Source organism: Squalius cephalus, assembly GCF_949319135.1.
Source record: "Squalius cephalus genome assembly, chromosome: 18".
NCBI classification, from domain to species: domain Eukaryota; kingdom Metazoa; phylum Chordata; class Actinopteri; order Cypriniformes; family Leuciscidae; genus Squalius; species Squalius cephalus.
Genome location: NC_137139.1, coordinates 19,803,477 through 19,823,005, shown reverse-complemented (window position 1 = coordinate 19,823,005; position 19,529 = coordinate 19,803,477). Strand labels below are relative to the sequence as shown.

The following is a 19,529-nucleotide window of genomic DNA, read 5'->3' as shown; positions in this document are numbered from 1 at the left end:
TTTTAATATCAGTGCATTTGTTAATTTGTACATTTGCATTTTGCCTTCTTAGGTCAACTCCAAAGCAGTGCAACAAATCTTTTGCACAAAAAAACCCCTAGGGTTTCATTTGACTGATTCTGGCAATATGCAGAAACCACTTGTTCCCAGCTACATAATTGAAAATGTCAGATCAGAGTCATATTTCTAAACTATTTTGTCCTACTTGCCATATTGAATAGAAAGGCGCTCTCTGTCATCTAGGGCAATTACGAACTAGATGTGAAGGGAAGCAGATGTTAGAACATGATGTGATCTATCATCTGTGATGGATGACACCTTCCAATCTAGTAATAGGCATTTGTAACATTTGATTAACAATAAGAGTCAGAAATAGCGAGCTATTACTGCTGTGAAATGGGCAACTGTTATTCTGCATCTCACAGTGTGAGTCATCCTCATTTAACATTCAGAAAAGCTATCCATTATGCATCATAATTACTGTTAAGAGACTTGAAGAACAATGACCTTACAAATGCTTGAACGTGCGGTAATGGGCTCTTAGTGGCAGCATTTTAAACTTACAGGTTTTTGGTATGCATTTCTTTTCAGATGTGTTGATGGACTCCACGACGGCAACGGCAGAGCTGGGCTGGATGATATATCCATCATTGGGGGTGAGTCTCATTGAAATAATTTAGATGATCAGACCTAGCATAACTGAATAATTCAGTGCACAAATTCAGCATGCCTCATGTGGTACCGAAATAGAAGTTGAAAGAATTCCAAATTAGATTATTTTTAATGCAATCTATGCAGTTTGTCTCACTTCTGCACATTTTTACCTTAGATGTCATAATGTTTCTGTAATGGTGTGAAACCAGAATCGAATGTTTCATAAATATGCAAATAGCTCGAAAAAAAACATGCTTTTACTATTAGCCGCACACATTGCTTATTCAAACATTATTATCTGTTCTTTGGTTCCAGTGGGAAGAGGTGAGTGGCTACGACGAGAACATGAACACCATCCGCACCTACCAAGTGTGCAATGTCTTCGACGCCAGCCAGAACAACTGGGTGCGCACCAAATACATCCGGCGGCAGGGTGCCCAGCGGATCCACGTGGAGATGAAGTTCTCCGTGCGAGACTGCAGCAGCATCCCGAAAGTCCCTGGCTCTTGCAAGGAGACTTTTAATCTGTATTACTTCGAATCAGACTCTGATGTAGCCACCAAGGTGTATCCCGCCTGGATGGAGAACCCTTGGGTCAAGGTGGACACCATTGCGGCCGATGAGAGTTTCTCCCAGGTGGACCTGGGCGTCGGTATGATGAAGATCAACACGGAAGTACGCAGCTTTGGGCCGGTGTCCCGTAATGGCTTCTACTTGGCCTTTCAGGATTACGGAGCCTGCATGTCACTCATCGCTGTAAAGGTTTTCTATCGCAAATGCCCCCGAATTATTCGGAATGGGGCCATCTTTCAGGAGACCTTGTCAGGGGCGGAGAGCACCTCTCTGGTGTCCGCCCGAGGCACTTGTGTACCTAATGGAGAGGAAGTGGATGTACCCATTAAACTGTACTGCAATGGAGATGGGGAGTGGCTGGTACCTATCGGGCGTTGCGTGTGCAAGGCCGGGTACGAGTCCGTGGACAACGAGACTGTGTGTAAAGGTGAGCTTTGTTGCTTATTCAGTATTGCTTATTAGGTATTTAACAAAATTAGAAAATTACAGAAAAATTATTGTTTGGTGGTTCTTGCTGAAGATTCGCAGGTGAAACGCATCAAAGGCTACATCTTTTTTGCTGCCGGCAGACTACAGTAAAATCATACATACACTATTGCATACACTATTGGCTTGACGGCAGGTTAGCACTTGGCATCACATTTTTTTTTTAACATTCTTTTCAAGAATTAAAATTCTTAAGTTTTGTCTCCAGAACAAATATTGGAAAAAAAGGAAAGAAAATAAAAGGAAAAAAGATAAGAAGATTCTTTAGAGATGATCATTTTTTTAGTTATATTTTTAGAAAAAATATTCTTCAGTTTATTCTTAAGTTAAAAAAATAGCAGTTAAGAAGATATTTTTTCTTTATGCTTTGTGAATCCAGACCCAGAAGATATTGAGTCGTACTACAGACTTTATGGTGCTTTATACTACTTTTATGTACTTTTTTGGGCTTGACTCTACATAAAATATAAGAAAATTTATATATTTTACAAAACCTTTTGTCTAGCATAGATATAATTAAAATTTAAGAGTTCGAAACCACATTAGACTGAGTAATTAATAATTTAAGGCTGCCATTCTCATCTTTGTCTGGTTTTAATGGCTCACTAAAAAGTAAAACTGTTGTTACTTAAATGAGCAATTTCTAGCAGATTTGACCCTTAAAAATAACTTTCGTCTGTGTGACGGGATGTTGTCGCGTTGATTTAGATGTTACCACATGACACACTACATTTTTAGGTAGCCTGACAAAACATTTTTTACAGTGCTGGATGCCAGCAATGATAAATAAATAATGAATAGCCTCAGCTTCAGCCTCAGATTTCTGCACCCACATAAAGCACCATGAAATACAGATACATTGCCAAATTATGAAAAAGCTTGCATAATCTTTGTATTAGTCTTTTTTTTATTATTATTTTATCCAATGATGGAAAAGGAGGACCTAATGTCCTTCCTGAATGCGCATGCACACACACACACACACACACACACACACACACACACGTCACAGAGTCTTACTATTGAGAGCTGCCCTGCAGGTACAAAACATTCACTGACCTGATCCTTATGAAAGCTAGTTGAAAGACATTGTGTCCTCCTGCCTGTTTCTATCCATGTGCAGAGGATTTCTTTGGTTACAAGCATTGTTATTTCAAGCTAAATCCACACACGCTCATGCACACACAAGCACTGACCCTTAAAACTGTTTTTATAACATGAGATTTTGTTTTTCTAGCATTACTCGACAAGGAAGTAGCTCTCTGTCTGTGAGAACAAGGGAGCCGTAATGAATAGAAATCCTCCAGTCAGTTGTAATGCTGCCTTGATAGGTTGGAATGAATAGAGGGATTTGGGTAGAAAAAAGGTGTTTTTTTTCACCCTCTCTCAGCACTCGGCAGATATGATTACATTCAAGGAGAGCAGGGCAGCAAAGAGGGAATGATTTTGGCAGGGTTCTCCTGGGTACCGTTGACAGAATCTAAATTACTAATATCCCCCCATCTGGAGCAGCTGATGGATGGAAATCGGCAATATCCTGGGCGAGCACAAGCCAGACCATCTCTTTTATTTCCCCTGGTGTTAATCCTCCTCGCTGCCACCACTTTAATGACACTCCTAATTGACTAATTTGGAGTGTGCAGGGGGAGCTGTGTGGACGCTTAGACGCTGCTCTCCCTGGCGAGTCCATTCAGAAATCAAGCACAACTAATGAATCCCCCTGTGGTTGTTAACCAAGGGCTGCATGTAGACAAATGGATTTATGAGTTCCATTTTCTGTCTCTAAAGGAAATATTCAGTAGCTATGCTCATTAAAGCCAAGTAGAGACATAATGGTCTAATTGATAGCAGGCTTGACATGTAATTCTCTTATACTGTAATGTTATACTGGTACAATGGCACAGCACTGCATGCTTCCGGTCAATGCAACTTCAAAAGCACTTTGTGAGTGATTTCATCTCAGTGGCGGTGTGTTTTTTAAAGCCGCACAGTGCTTAACAATAAGGATTTTTGTCTGCTGGATAGTTGGACTTAGGCCAGTAGTTTTCTTGCTGATATTTGTAATGGCCCCACCACATTAATCAAATAACTTTTTGTTAAATATATTTTTAATATAATTGGTTTTAAATAAACTAAATATATTTTTTTATGAAATAGGCTAAATAACAAAAAATAACACTTTACTGAATTTGCTCAACAATAAGGATTTTTGTCTGCTAACTTAAGCCAGTAGAGAAAATCACACACACTGCTCTTGACTGAATAACTTTTGTAGCTTTAATAAGGATTAATCTATATTTAATTTATAATGTATGTATGCAGTGAAGACTGTGAAGTGTTTGATACATTTCTGTATATATCCTACCTGTTAGACCTACCTAAAATCTTAAAGCACTGTTTACAAGGTAAACAAAAAAAACAAAAAAAACAAACAAAAAAATTGCATTTTGACAGGGCGGGTAAAAATCTGAACTGGTCTGACTGGGCCAATAGAAAAAATTGAGCAATGATATATTGAAGGGCACGGGCGACATTTATTACAAGGGGTTTATGTGAAGATTGCTTTAAGTTCACTTAAATTAAAAGTTGTAATATATTTTTTAAAGCCTAATAAATGTTAAAATTGATAGCTTTTATCAATGAAAGCTGAACTTTAAGTTAGTTTGTAATATTTCAAACTTAACATTTTTAAGTTAATTAAAAATGACTTTTTAATCAATTGACAGCACTAATAAATTCTTTTTTTTTTGTTACCAAAAAAAAAAAAAAAAAAAACCTATTCAGAAATGTGTTAGGTTTTTGGGGCAAGAATAACTATATATTAAACTGACCCAAAACTCTCTCACACAAGCCCTGGGCCATTGGGTCATTCTTATTGTTGAGTCCTGTTTTATAGGCCTATTTACCATATTGAAACATGACTAACCATCCTTATGAAAGAAAGTACAGGAACAGCTTGTGAAATAGAATTTACATATGTCTTGTGCCAGGAACGCCTCTCCTCTCCACAGCCAAGAACTGAGACTCACCCACACCTCAAGTAATTTTAGTGGTAGCACTAATTCAGTTAATCCAACTGACCTTCTGACTCTCTCTGTGCTTCTCTTGAGATGTTCTTCAGCCCTCTCGCTGTCATTCAGATGTGGTTTGTGATGGATATTATTGACTGGCCTTCTAGATTGCATTTCATAAGTAATTACATAGACCTCATGTACAGTCTCTGCTTGTTTTAACGTTTAATGATTATAAATTATAAATAAATGTTGGCAGCAGATGAATTACCTCTACTGTATGGAGCTGGACTGTGGCCAATCCCTCAAGCCAAACCCGCCCATGTCTTGAAACAAGATGAATGTCGGCTGTTTTTGCTTATATTGTGTTATGGCCAATCAATACATTCCTCCACGGACAGCCACAATGTGCGTTTGTTGACCTTTCAATTAGAAGTAATGTTTTTGTTATCTTGTTATCTTTGAATATGATATTTTATTATCTAGGGAGTACCTTAGGCCTAAACCTCAATTTTTGATTTATTGGAGTAACCTCAAAGCTAAAAGCTTACAGTTAATCAAGGCTGTATACTCTTTATTATGTAAATGTCATGTATCTGATGAGTTAGATCCACTAAGTCCTGCAATGAGTGTCCACTGGAATGTTGTATCTATCTTTTAATCTTTCACAGTCACGGTTGAGGTGACCTTTGTGCAGTGCTGCCGCTATTTAAAAGCTCTTGTTTCATGTGTTTACTAGCTGGATAATGTGTTCAGATGGGCACTATAGATTGTTAGGGGTTAACAGTTTAGGACCCAAGGACCAGATGTTTGAAAGAAGACCCAGAGTCAGAATTATAAAAAATTGAAGAAAAGTTTTACTGAAGATATTTGCAGTTTCATCAGCAGAAGTCAGCTTCAAGACTCACACAGGAGTTCCTAGGCCGCTCCGCTTACAGTTACAAAGATCACAGCAGTTATACCATTTCCAAGGTCTGAGCTACGTCATTGCTCACAGGCTGAATGATTCTGATTGGCTAAGAAATTGATAAACATAGTAATTTTCCACACATATACAGATAGACAGAAGCATATCTCCATAGATTATGTCGCTGACACTTGGACCCTGAAGTTAGGCACGTCGTGACCTTCCAGGTCGGGGATTTGGGTTGCTGGGTGCCAGCATGTCCCGAACAACAACTCAGTCAATCTCCAACAATGCCAGTGGTTCCTTAACCTGTAACCAAGAAGACTAACCCACACACCGACACACAGCTTTTCCAAGGTTGGATTTGGCCAGGCTCTAAACAGGAGTCTCGTCTCAAAACATCAAGATAACAAGTTCTTTCTCTCAGGATAGGACACTTTAGTCTAAATGGAAAATATAGGCTTTAACAAAGAAATGGTCCCTTAAACTATTGGCTTCAATGACCCCTATATGTTTTAACACGTTGAAGACCTTTCTCAAACACAAAACCAGTCCCTATTTCATTTCTGGAAGCCGGGATAAATAGGCAAGCACTGTTACTGCATTCAGATATCAAATACTGACATTAAAGAATACTTGAAAAGAACATTTCAGTAATCACACTGGTAACTTCTATAACAAAGTAAAATCTCCAGAGAAGTCATTCAACTCATTTGATATTTAGAAGCAAAAATATTGATTAATTCCTTGATTATAATCACTCATTATATATAGGCTACATTGAAGCAGCAGTGGATTCCAATCCACCCCCTTCAAGATCATAATTTAGCACATGAGGGTCACAGTGTCTGTCTCTTCCTCAGTTTCCTCAACCTTTATGACTGTAGTTATTTTCTAACATATACAGAGAGCTATGGATGGGAATTTTTTTTTTGGTTAATTATAATTTTCATTTGTTGGATAACTGGCTTTTCTGGTGTATTTTGATTCAAACAAATTACTCTTATTAGTCTTTAGTGAATCAAGAGCATACAGTACAACCAGCAAAACAACAGATTCTCAAACAAATGACTCTTATGAGGTGGTTTTTTTTGTGTGTGAATCAGATGCATACAGTGTGACCAGTCTAGGATGATTCACAAACAAATGACTCTTCAAATGACTCTAATGAGGCGTTTCTTTGTAGTGAATCAGGAGCATACAGTGTGACCAATATGTAGTAGAGACCTGCACTCCCGTGGGACTATGGGTGTGAATCTTCACAGGTCTCACGATTTAATTCGATTACGATTATCATGTCTTTTTTTTACGTCTCACTTTTCATGTCTGAAATTTTACTTTAGCTATGGTTAAATTGAGTATTTTTTCTCTCTATATAGTGATGTAATAGCAACTTGTAAATATACATTAAGTTTTGTCATGCTAGCATGTGTGGAAACTTTTAAACCAAGTGTGTAGCTGTTACAACTTTAGGTTGTGCTCCGCTCATCCCTTGTACAAAAAAAATCACCGGTTTGAATGAGTCTGAAACTCTGCCTTGTATAATTGTGCACTGGCACATTTTGCTGAGAGAATATATCTTACGTAAAGCAAAATGGACATTTTAACTGAAATATAACCAAATCAATCGAATAAGTTTTAAATCGAGCCTGTGTTATTTTAGTATTATTTATATGATGTAATTTTAGCTTACATTTTAGTAATTTTATGTATTTTTATTTAGCTTTGATTTTTATTTCAGTTTCAGCTATTTTACTTCAACTCAAAGAAAGATGCTAGTTAGGTGCCAAGGCAACGTTTAAGCTAAAGTTTAAGGTCTAAAAAAAGACTAATACAAAGTATTAGTATTTTATTTTAGCCTTCATTTTAAAATTATGATTAAAAAAAAGTTTTAGTTAACAATAACAAAACTGAATCGAAAAGAGAAATCTATATCAACACCCAGCCCTATAGCGAGAACAGTACAATAGATCACTTATGCTGCTTCAATGTCCTCACATTAGAAATGGTTCTAGAATATCAGGCATATGACACATTCACTGTGACAAAGGGTATTGTATGTGTCTGGATGTAATTATATATGGCAGTGAGACTTCACTGTGGATGTGGGGTCTGGAAAGTCCCAAGATGAACCGTGTTATTCGGCATGGCAGTAAAGAAGGGTGCTGGAGCCTGTCTCCTGGACTGACTTTATCAGGTACAGCTCTCTAATCCAATCTCAGCAGCACATTGCTGCAGGGAGGTCGTCTGCAACCTTATTTGTTCCTGTGACACTGGATGTGTTTCAATTTGTTTCACCGTAGCACTGAATGTAAAGAGACTGCAGTCAGGCGATACAGAAATCAAATCCGTTTGCTATTTGTCTGTGCAGAAGAAAAGCACAGTATACATTGCAAACCCCACATATGCACACAATATCTACATATTTTAGTTGCACAATGACAAATTGCCCTTAGGCTTCTGAAGAAGGTTAAGTGGTCATGCAAGGCTGGGCCATTAATCTGCAGCTTTTTGCTTTCTGTCATACGATGGATTATTGAGGATTTGTTTGGATTGCCTCCTCATTCCACATCTCACAAATCATTGATATTAACATGTTGACCGGTGGAGACCATCTGATCTCTTCACTGCCTTTTTTGTTTAGCCGAGAATGCAACCGATAATAATAAGATGGTTACGTTTTTATTGTGTGGTGAGATGTCATGTTTTCATGTCATTTTGGTTTTTCTGTGATAGACACTGCAGCTTCTGAGATGCAGAATCACAAGTTTCAAGTCAGAAGAGCAACTGACTTGCAACAAGAGCTGGATGAGTAGTTACTGTACGCTTCTGATGATGATTGTTATTGATTGTGCTACCAGGCCAGACTTGCATCAGCTCTTTGATCTTTCTCCTTGCTGTGAAAAACCGATCCGCACTGATATTCCATTTATTTTAAATATAAACCCTGAATTTCAAGTCTTGACACATGCATTCTGACTTTTCCTAAGTAATACTTATACTGTTATGCTCAATGTGAAAGTGCTGCAATTATACGCTGCTTGCAGGTATTATTGAAGTGTGATTTCCATGACTTCACACCCTGTGCGAAGGCCTCCTATAGATATGCCACTTTTCATGAATATAGTACCAAACAGGGCCTGACACTCTGAAAATAAATGTTTTTTGTTTTTTTTAACATTATAGTAACGTTAATATTAATAGGTTTAGACTAGTCTTTGCAAAGTTTCTGTAAACGTTAATGAAATTAGTTGTTGCGCACATCCCAAATAATTATTAGGTTGATTTTAGGTTATATAATAGTTTTTCATAGTTCAAATGCATAACCATGCCATATCTGAGCTTATTTAGTTAAAATATTGTAAGATTTTTATGATGCAACTGAATGAAAGTGCCTTGTTGCTAATTTTTTTGGTATGTCACTTTCTCGTTTTTCATTAGCTTATGTCAGCATTCAACATGGTTTGTTTAAAGGCTTTCGAGGCAGAAGTGCTTTGCGTGTATTGGACTGTGCATTGAAGCGGACTGTTTTTGAGCTGACCTTTGTGTCTAAAGACGTTATGATAAGACTTATGATAAGGGCAAATAATGTGTTCCTTGTTGCATCAAAGTCAAAACATTGCCATAAATGTAATTTTTTGACAAGTGCTTTTGTGGGTATACCAATTGGTACGAATACTAAATGTATTGTTATAAGCGAGTACAAATTGTCCACAATCACTTCTCTTTCCTTCTGAGAGAAAGGAAACATGTATGGAGATAAAAGATGAGGCTTCATTGGAGCATGGGGTTAATCAATGCTGAGAGCTGGATGTCCACACCGGAGCTGCCTGGCCCTCATCTCTTTGATGGGAAGCAGGTGTCCTGTTGTCATCGATAAGGGGGCTCATTGATCAAAGGCCCTTCAGGAGTCCAGTGCTCATCCATCAGACTCCAGCGGCCAGGCAATGTCACGGAAACGAGGACTGTCAGTGCCTCTCCTCCTCACACATCACCATGAAAGAAAGCGCTTCACTGGCCAGGCAAAAAAAGTCAACTAGGAGGGTGTTTTTGTTCCCTTTTTATGTAGGCCCATACTAGGGTTGTGGGCGATCGGACAAAAATCTTATTTCACAAAATGAGATTTTCACGAGAGATGTGAAATATATATATATATATATATACAGTATATATATATTCATACACACACACACACACAATATATAGTCATTTTTAAGAACAAATTAAGCAAGTTACAAACAATAGGACACATATAATATACAATGATACAAATTAAACTGTTTTTCAGGTACAGTAGGTTTATTTAACATGTAGTAAGAAATACTAACGAAATTAACAAGTCAAGAGCAGTGAGTGGTTTTCTCTTTTTCTTTAGTTTGATCAGCATTAATAGATTATTAAATAATCCAACTATTTTTATGCATTTTGCTCGTGTATTTTGGGATATTGCTTAAAAAGACTCTGTATGCGATTGCATTTTACAGGCATCCAAACGCAAGATAACTTGCGCTCTGAGACGCAAGTCATTTATTATTTAGGATAAAAAAAATTTCCAAGGAAGTGGCGATTTTGTTCTCTTGAACACATGGGATGGAAACGGTGCTTTTTTTTCGTGCACATTTTTTTTAAGCGATATTCCAATTTTGTGCACAACTTCAATTCACAACTTTGGATGGAAATATGGCTAATGACATAGACACCAGCATGGTTTCTTATGTCTCTTGAAGACCGAATGCACCAATCCAATATACTGACATCTGGTTTCTCCCAACTGTATGTTCACTTAAGACAAAACCAACTGAGTTAACGTCACTGTGCGTGTTTTTGACCATAAGCACAATAAACCATGAAAGAGAACTGAATTTGGGATCTGCGGCTTTCTGTGCGTGCGATTCAGGTGTGTGTCAGTCAGCATGAGTACATATTGATTTTTTTTTTGTACACTACTTGTTGCGCTTAACTCTTTTTAACATCATGCACATCACTCTATTTATTTTCTCATTCATGCATGTTTCTTTATCACTCTAAAGTGTAAATAACTCTTAGTACTACTGTGCTATCCGGATATATGCTAAATTCAGGTTAATTGGGACACTTTTTCCAAGTCACCCTATTTACATTTATAAATTTATTGACAAGATATAAACGAATGATTCGTTTATTTCTTGTCAATAAATGTAAATAGGGTGAATTCAAGTCACTGAGATGACTTCGTACAAATCTATAATAAGAGACTCTTTATATTGTTGACACAGTATATATCGCCATACCGCCCATCCCTAGCTGTCACAGAGATAATTTGAAAGAGTCAAAGGCTGCTTCTCAATTCTTATTTGTGCATCCTCGTTTCCTTTCCTTGCTTCCTTTCCTCGCGTCTCAGCTCCACCCCTGTAGGATGCGAGGGAAGGCTTCAAAGAAAAGACGCGAGGACGGAGGAATCGAAGGAAAGCTCATTTATACATTAGAATACTTGATCACTCGAGCATCACTCCACAGCGTCATCAGCTGCGCTCAAAGGATCTACCCTTATGTTGTTAAAGTTTGGTTATTTAAGAAATTCATAATAAATAAAATTAAAGCAAGATGCCCTGTTGAAATATATGAGATGTGTGGTTTATTTACACTGCAAAGGTAAAGTATAAAATTAAAATGACTGACAGATGTGAAGGGGGAGGAGAATTTATATGTGCGTCACGTTTAGTCGATAAAACTCTTCCGCAAAGGATATACCTGTGTATCCTCGCTTATGACTCCTCAGGAAGCCTCCTCACTCCTCGATCCTCGCCTCCTCACGGTGCAATTAGATAATTGAGATGTCCTTCAAGATGGCTGAGCTCCTATGAGCCCGGTTTCCGGGTCATAGGATGGAGGACGGAGGAGAGAGGAGACGAGGAGGGATATGACCTACATGGGGATGTAAATGGTGCTCAAAACATGGCTGCCCATCGTCGTCACATTGGTACACCTGCTTAAATGAGTGACAAAGGTCCCTTGTGGAGGGCACAGAGAAATGGGGCATGTAAGGTCTCTGTTGTGCAGCTGTGAAATGGGGCTGGATCCCAAACTCAGCCAGTGGCTGTTGAAATGGATCTATTTTTCCTCTTACTTCCCCTTATCTTCTCAACCAGCAACATAAAAATGACCAAAAAAATGATTTATTGTAAAATCAAACTTCAGCTTACTGAACGTATTGAGTAAAGTCATTAGCATAAGTTCCAGCCTTATGTAGTTCACATTGTGTGTGGGTGGTTGACATTTAGTGATGATTATTTAGGGAGAAAATGTAGTGAACAAGACAAGAAAATTATATAGTTTGCTCTTACCCGTGGCTACTTAGAAAAGTGTATGATAATTGGACTTTTTCATTTTTTTTTCTTTTAAACTAACTTAGCTTGTTTTTGCCACAGTTGGATATTAGTAACAGATTTTTTGAAGGACATTGAGGGGGAAAACAACACTAAACGTAAGAATTCAATGTAATATAGTTTTAGGGAAATGTTTTAAGGTCTAAGTTGCATAGTGGAATACAAACTTTAAGAAACAGGCACTGAAAAACCCATATTAATTGGCCCTCAAATTCAATCTATGGTGGTTATGACCCTCTCTGATTGACATGCATCATAAAACATGCTACAGCATATGTTTCATACAGTTGTTTCATGGCCTATTTGAATACACCTAGCATACTTGCAATATAAACAATGCCACATAGCAACAGCGCTGCATGTTCGTGTGCGAAAAAACTGACCATAGATCTGTAGCTCTAAAAATAGGCCATGAAAAAGTTACAAGGCAAACGTCTCCTTCCAACGTCCTTCAGAGATGTTTTCTGTACTTCTTGGCTGAGCAAGGACTGCTTCTCCATTCAAAAAACACAAATATTTGTCACTTCACTTTGCATGCTGACCCAAGGGGAAGCACATTGCTTTGATTAATGTACATTTAACAACTTGCTGTCTTTTAGTGTAGGCAAAGGACAAGATTTGCATTATTGACTTGCAAACAATTAAGAGGTTTTGTGTGCAACCACCCTGAATTGATTTATCACTCCAGAACCTTGTTTAGATAAAGCTGTTTACTTGTGTGAAGCATATTTACCTTTGTCATTTGGATAAGTTATATATCAAGCCTCTGAATCATCATCTGAACGCTTACAATCCATACTGAAGATCCGAGATTGAAATGCCCTATCTGAAACCCTCGCTGCTGTCGGATCATCTTCATTGTTCGCTACTGCTGTGCGTCTTCTGCTAGTTCTGTCCCCAGCAGTGCCACTGAATGACACATTCAGATACAGTTGACACCCTCACAAAAGGAACACAGAGCATCTTTAAATGCATGAAGTTGACACCACACAATAAGATCTGGTCTGGGTGTCATAACGTCACATAAAAGAGCTTGTTCTATGAACATGGGGGTCTTTGTCTCAGGTAGAGGTTAGCAGATGGAGCTGACACCATTAATATTTACAACTGCAAATGAAATGAATACATTTGGACTGTCAGTCACGGCACAATGGAGGCAGTCAGCAGAAAAAAGCTCCCTGGAGAGCAGAGGCTTAGGCGTCTGTGAGCACTGAAATATTAACACCAAATACTATGAATGAATAAAACAAAATCACTCTCTGAGGGGAATAGCTTTGCAGGTAAATTGGGTGTGTTAAGGGTTTTCTTTTTTCCTCTTTTCAGTAGTACTGGGCCGTGGAAATGTAAATATGTTTTAGCGTTTGTAGTAGGGATGTGCCCGGAGTCTAAATCTGAATTCGGAAAGGCACAGAAAATGAAAAACCCATTCTATGGAGCCCATAAAAGGACATGGTTAGGCTTGCTGCGGTAGTCGGTTACATTACAGTACATCAGATTTCACGTATTACGTGAAGATGGTAAGGAAAGATGACTGACAGGACGATGTCGGAGGATTTGGTGCACAACAGATCCTGAGCGGCATTGACAAATATCTTGTAAAATGTGTAGTCAGTACCGCCGTTCCCTGCGGGAGTACGCGTGATTGTGAATTGGAAAGTAAAAACCGAGCGAGCATTCAAAAGCAATTTCAATACCCCGCAATTGATAGAGACTCCCCGATGCCCGCAAATTATATACAATGATTACCCAACTACATAATTACGAGAGACCGCAAAAGCATTGAAATATATTTTTTTCCCTTCCATTTCATATTTTTCCCCCCATCAACATGTCCCTTTAGGGGCTCCCTAGGATGTGTTGTTTCCTTTCCGAACATAGTATTCGGCTTTAGGCACATCCCTAATTTGTAGTATAGTAGAGCTCTGTACAGGAATAGTGCGACTAAAATCAATATTCAGGGAGGTAACAAACCTTGGAGCCAGCCTGAAAGCTTTTTGGTCTCACTAGATGCTACATTTATCAGTGACACATGCAAAGAGCTGATGTGCACACAATTGCGTAAATTGGATGAAAAAATAACGCTCACAAAGAAAAATCAATCCACACTGACACTTCTGAGCGCTCCTGTACTGCAGTCACAATGAAGCAATTGAGGTCTGTTTTTGTCTGTGGATATCAGGTGCTAGTTGGGAGAGTCCTCTCTTGATGCTTATTAAAGCACAGACAGAATATGCTTTATATCATAGAATATGGTAGTTTTCTCTTTATTTCCAGCCTGATTGCATTGGTATTCACATTATTAATGTACGTATTTTATGCATTGTACATTATATGCATGTTGTGAAATTGTACACTTTCCATGTTTTAATTGTATCATTTGTCATAATGCAATGAAACATACTGCCGTCATTTTAGGTCAAGTGGTCATACAAAGCTTACACTCATTATTTCCAGCCTAGAATTCAATAAATCACTATGTGGCAGGTATTATTGGATGTTATTTTGTGGTTATAGTGGAAATGGCCAGATGGAAGGGGATGTCCTCTGCAACCAAGGAGGATTGTCAAAATGGCTAAATCTGGTCAATGGGATTTGGATATTGCTCATGTGCACTTTGTGAATGGTCAAAATGTCCACAGAAATATTTCAAGACCACTACAATGCAGAATATAAAGCGCAGACTAGAGAGCATTTTGACAGAACTTTGAAAATCATCTGAATGTGGGACCACCTTAAAACAGCTTCTAAAGACTTGGATGATACCTCCAATTTCATTTTAAACTGTAAGCCAACAGCTAAAAGAGGCTGGATTGAGAGGTTGTGTACCAGTAAAGAAACCTATCTACTGCAAAAAAAGAGAAAATATAGTAAGGACTGGAGTGTGGAAGATTGGAGCCATGTTCTGCAGTCCGACAAGTCTAAATTTAACAACCTAGCACTGGGTATGTCCGTAGGAGACGACTGAGTGTTTTAATACCAAATGCATGCATGACATTAAGCAGGGAGCATAATGGTATAAGGGATGCTTGTCTGCTGCAGGTGTTGGAAGGATCTACAAAGTCGCTGGCACTTGGACCAATACATGGGAATCCTGCTGAACACAATGTAGCCAATTATGGAGGATCTGTTTGGAGATCAAATGTGTATTTTCCAACATGATAACAATCCCAAACACACAGTGAATGCTTTATTTCCTGTGAGCTTTTAGTTTTTCTATGCATTTCTTGCATAATACAAAATATATATATATATATTTAATTATATGCTGGAGTTTGCCTATTCTTGCCAATTAAATTTGCTGTTCTTTTGACCTTTCTATCACAAATGTATTCAAAAATGTTTCTTTAGGAACAAATCAGCATATTAAAATGATTTCTGAAGACTGTAGTAATGGCTCCTGAAAATTCAGAGGAGTACATTACATTTTGAAATATTTTAAAAAGACAGCAGTTATTTTAAATTGTAATTATATTTCACAATATTACTTTTTTATATATATAAAAAAATGCAGCCTTGGTGAGCATAAGAGACTTTCAAAATATATAAAAAATAATAATAAAAAAAAACCTTACTGGCCACAAACTTTTGAATGGTAGCGTATGTCTGTGTATGTTTTAATATATATATATATATATATATATATATATATATATATATATGTATATATATATATATATGTAAATGTGATCTCTCTCTCTGTCTCTCTGCATGTGTTGTAGAACACTTTACTTACAAATAATTATGATTACTAATGAGATTACCTTGACATTTGTCACTTATAAAAATGAGTAAGTAGTAAGTTAGTGAGTGTTTAATGTTGTGGCCAGAACATATTTTTCATAGACACAACAAAAAAAATTCGTTTTTTGTTATTTAAAGGAGCCTGTCAGTATTTTAAAGGGTTGTTTTCTTCTTTCTGTACAGTACACCCTAAATGTCCTTCAACTCAGTCTGGCCGTGGCCCATAATTATTCAGATTCCAGACATTAGTGATGATAAAGGCATGAAAGAATCTGTTAATGACTATACTCTATAGAGCTTCCTCTGCTTTATTCTTGTGGTTTATGTTCAGATCTCAAGCATTTGTTCTTGGCCAGCCGCCCCAGATTACACTTCTAGCTCGTGTTCTGCTCAGCCATGTTGGGCATAGGGGGGCAGGATTCCTGTGCCTCCCAGGCTCCGTCCTGTCCTGCTGGGTAATCCTGGCCATTTCGTAAGAATTCAGGATTAATCTGAATCTTCTGTTGCGCTCAGCCATGGTGATGAAAGTCTGGGAGAGTTCCCTCACACATCGGTGGGAATTAATGACCTTGTCTGAGGATGAAAACAAGATGTTAGCTTGAACTAGTACATGGTACAGCTGTCGTCATTTTTCTGTAACAATACAAGACTTCAGTGACTTCAGTATTTTAAGGAGTCCTAAGTGCATTAGTGTGCTTAGTTTTAAAGAACTTGCTCAAGCTGTTATTTCTTGACATTTTATGAAGACATATGCTGTTGGGCATATGTTAGACATATGCACTTGTAAATTTCTAGACCAAACATAGAATATCAGATATTAACTTCTCACGGTATACTGTAAAAGTTGACTTAACTTAAAATAAGTGAGGAAACCCGTTGCCTTGAAATTAAATAAATAAACCAAGCGTAATTGAAAAAATTAAGTTATGTGAACTTGACAATTCCTCAATAACTTTATTACGCATGAAGTTTATTTACTTAAGAATTTTAAGGCAACGGGTTTCCTCACTGTTTTTTTTAAGTCAACTGATCACTTTTTACAGTGTACAAATACATTTACTTTTTCAGTAAAATATCTAAACATCTTTAAAAATAATTTTTTTTAACTTAAAATATATTCTCTAAAAACAGATCTCATCTTACGCAGTTTTGCTTCTCAAGTAAATGTGTCTTGTTTTGGTTTTGCTTTTTTTTAGAAATAAGAAAAGAAATAAGAAAATTTTAAAATAAGGCAAAAAATGCAAGGTAACTCAACATTAAGGTGTTAATTCACTTAAAGGTACAATATGTAAGAATTTTGTATCAAAATATCCAAAAACCACTTGCACAGTGTTATATATTTCTTTCAATTGTGTACTTCCATTATCCTAAATGTTTCCAAGAATTTGTAAATTCAGAGAAATTCACAATTTTAAAAAGTGGCCTGTCATTGACGTAATTGCCATGTTATCCCTGGTTTCCGCTTGTTCTGCTATAGTAACCATGGCGACAGACATGGACAACTGCGTAGTCTGTAACGTCTAGCGGCACACTGTTGTTGTTTCGTTCAAACATTATGGACCATGGCAAGCAGACTTTGGGACAAAAGGAGAACTAAAACGAGGATCAATATCAGTGTGGCGTTTTCGAGATGCCGAGAGCTCCACGTCTGTGACAAACTTGGACTTGACAGAGCTTCACGACTTGACAGGGACGCCGCTCTTTCATATACTTTATTAGACAGGTGAGCAACTGTACATGAAACAAATCAATGTTATATAGTTCAACATGATGAAATGTTAGAATATGATCAGTATGCTATTCTAATGTTGATCTAGCTTACTGCTAGTCTCATATAGCAAACAAACTAACACATAGAATAACATAACTTTCAACTCACTCAAATGCTGTTTAGTATGATAGTGTAACGTTAGACCAAATGAAACAGCGCTGCGTTATCTCACAAGTTTAATTTGTTAAATAAACTGACCTGTGTGAATATAGTAATTCAACACTTGCAACCCGCAAGTAGAATTAAATGTCCTTATTCCTTTATATCCGTGGGACTCGCGTGTAGAGCTGATATCTGTCTCTTATCGCGACCTGCTTCATACCAGAGTCATGTTAAAAAACATGAATGTTTTCACTCATCCACAAACATTATTAGATCCATCGGCATGACAGCAAGTCCCATCATTCCGCTTATCACTGCATCATCAACCTACGCCTTTGTTATTGTAAGAGCTTAGCGAATTCTTTAATAATAGCTGTATTCACAAAAGTCAGCAGCACAAAAATAATTTGCCTGGTTAAATTAATGCTTTGCTATTGCCACCCACAGAACTTTGTTTAAAATAAATGTTTGTGTGCAGTTTCTATTGATCTGGACAGCAGTAATTCATCAAATGATGATCATTAATGTAGAAGAGCATCATAACTGGGCATATATCCAGGCATGAAGTGTAGACCTTGCACATTTTTTTTGGAAGAGCCAATTGAGATGCTTCTGCAAATAAGTGCCTAGAACTGTCCTGCAAAATGTGGTGTTTTTATATAAAAAATGTTTGCACTGTTACTTTTTCATAATTGATTTACTGTATTGGTGCAACAACTGAAACGGCATGTGCAAATTAATGATGCTATTAATGGGTGAATTAATTTTTGGTATATTCCTTCCTACAAAGTGTTAACACTTCTACAGGCATCAGTGGAGGCTCACTGTGGAGATTGTTTATACATTCTTGAGATGAGCTCTTCATAGTTGTGTTTACTGACAGTTCTGCTCTGGGTAGTCGCTCCGGTTCATCACATGCTGTGCGTTTCTGACTGTGTTTTCACTGTGGTCATATTTCAGGTTCCTGTACAGTGACAGTGTGACAGTAAAGATGGTTCTGGGGGGCCATGGAAAATATTTAAATGTATTTTTAGGACTGTCAACATGAACAAATACAATGTGGCAGTATGTTTTAATATGTGTACCATTTTTTCCATTCTATCTAAAAAATAAATAATAATTATCAAAAAAGGTGTCTAATGAAAATACACAACTGTTCAAAAGTTTGGGGTCAGTAAGATTTAAAAAAAAAAGGATACTTTTATTTAGCAAGGATGCATTAAATTGATCAAAAGTGTCAGTAAATATTAAAAATACATGTTACAAACAAATGTCGTTCTCTTGAACTTTCTATTCATCAAAGGGTCATACTTTTTTTCCAGTTTTCACTAAAATATTAAGCAGCACAACTGTTTTCAACATTGAAAATAAGAAATGTTTCTTGAGCAGCAAATCAGTATATCAGAATGATTTCTGAAGGATCATGTGACACTGAAAACTGGAGTAATGATGCTAAAAATTCAGCTTTGCCATCACAGGAATAAATTACAGTTTAAAATGTATTTAAAAAAAAAATCACAATATTTAGCATTATTTTTTTTTTTAACTGAATTTTTTATCAAATAATTGCAGCCTTAAGCGATTCTTCAAAAAATATTTAAAAAACCTTACCGACCCTGAACTTTTGAACACTTTTTATTATTATTACTATTTTAAAGAAAGGGGGTCATCATATTTGGGCATTCTTGGCAAGTTTGAAATCCCAGACAAATTGAAGTAGAGGACTGGGTCATCTGTTGTATATTATAGCAAAATGTGTGCTTCACTGTAGGTAAAATCCTCAAAAACAAATTATGCTACTTCCTTTGAAGGCTTTGTGAAACATGCTCAAAGAAGAGGCTCATTACCATAGTAACTCCTTAAATTTTTCATTCACCTTGATATGGAGATGACAGGCAGTATAGCACAGATGAGTTCAG

At 37.1% G+C, this 19,529-nt stretch overlaps 1 protein-coding gene across 3 annotated transcripts in view; it reads left to right on the top strand.

Moving 5' to 3' along the window:
* The window catches only part of ephb2a (eph receptor B2a), a 63,880-nt gene that overhangs the window by 21,641 nt on the left and 22,710 nt on the right, over positions 1-19,529 (top strand). For all 3 annotated transcript variants that reach the window (XM_079849078.1, XM_079849080.1, XM_079849079.1), the window contains exons 2-3: positions 592-656; positions 970-1,654. In XM_079849078.1, the coding sequence (XP_079705204.1) occupies positions 592-656; positions 970-1,654 (750 nt within the window). The remainder of the gene's footprint in view (positions 1-591; positions 657-969; positions 1,655-19,529) is intronic.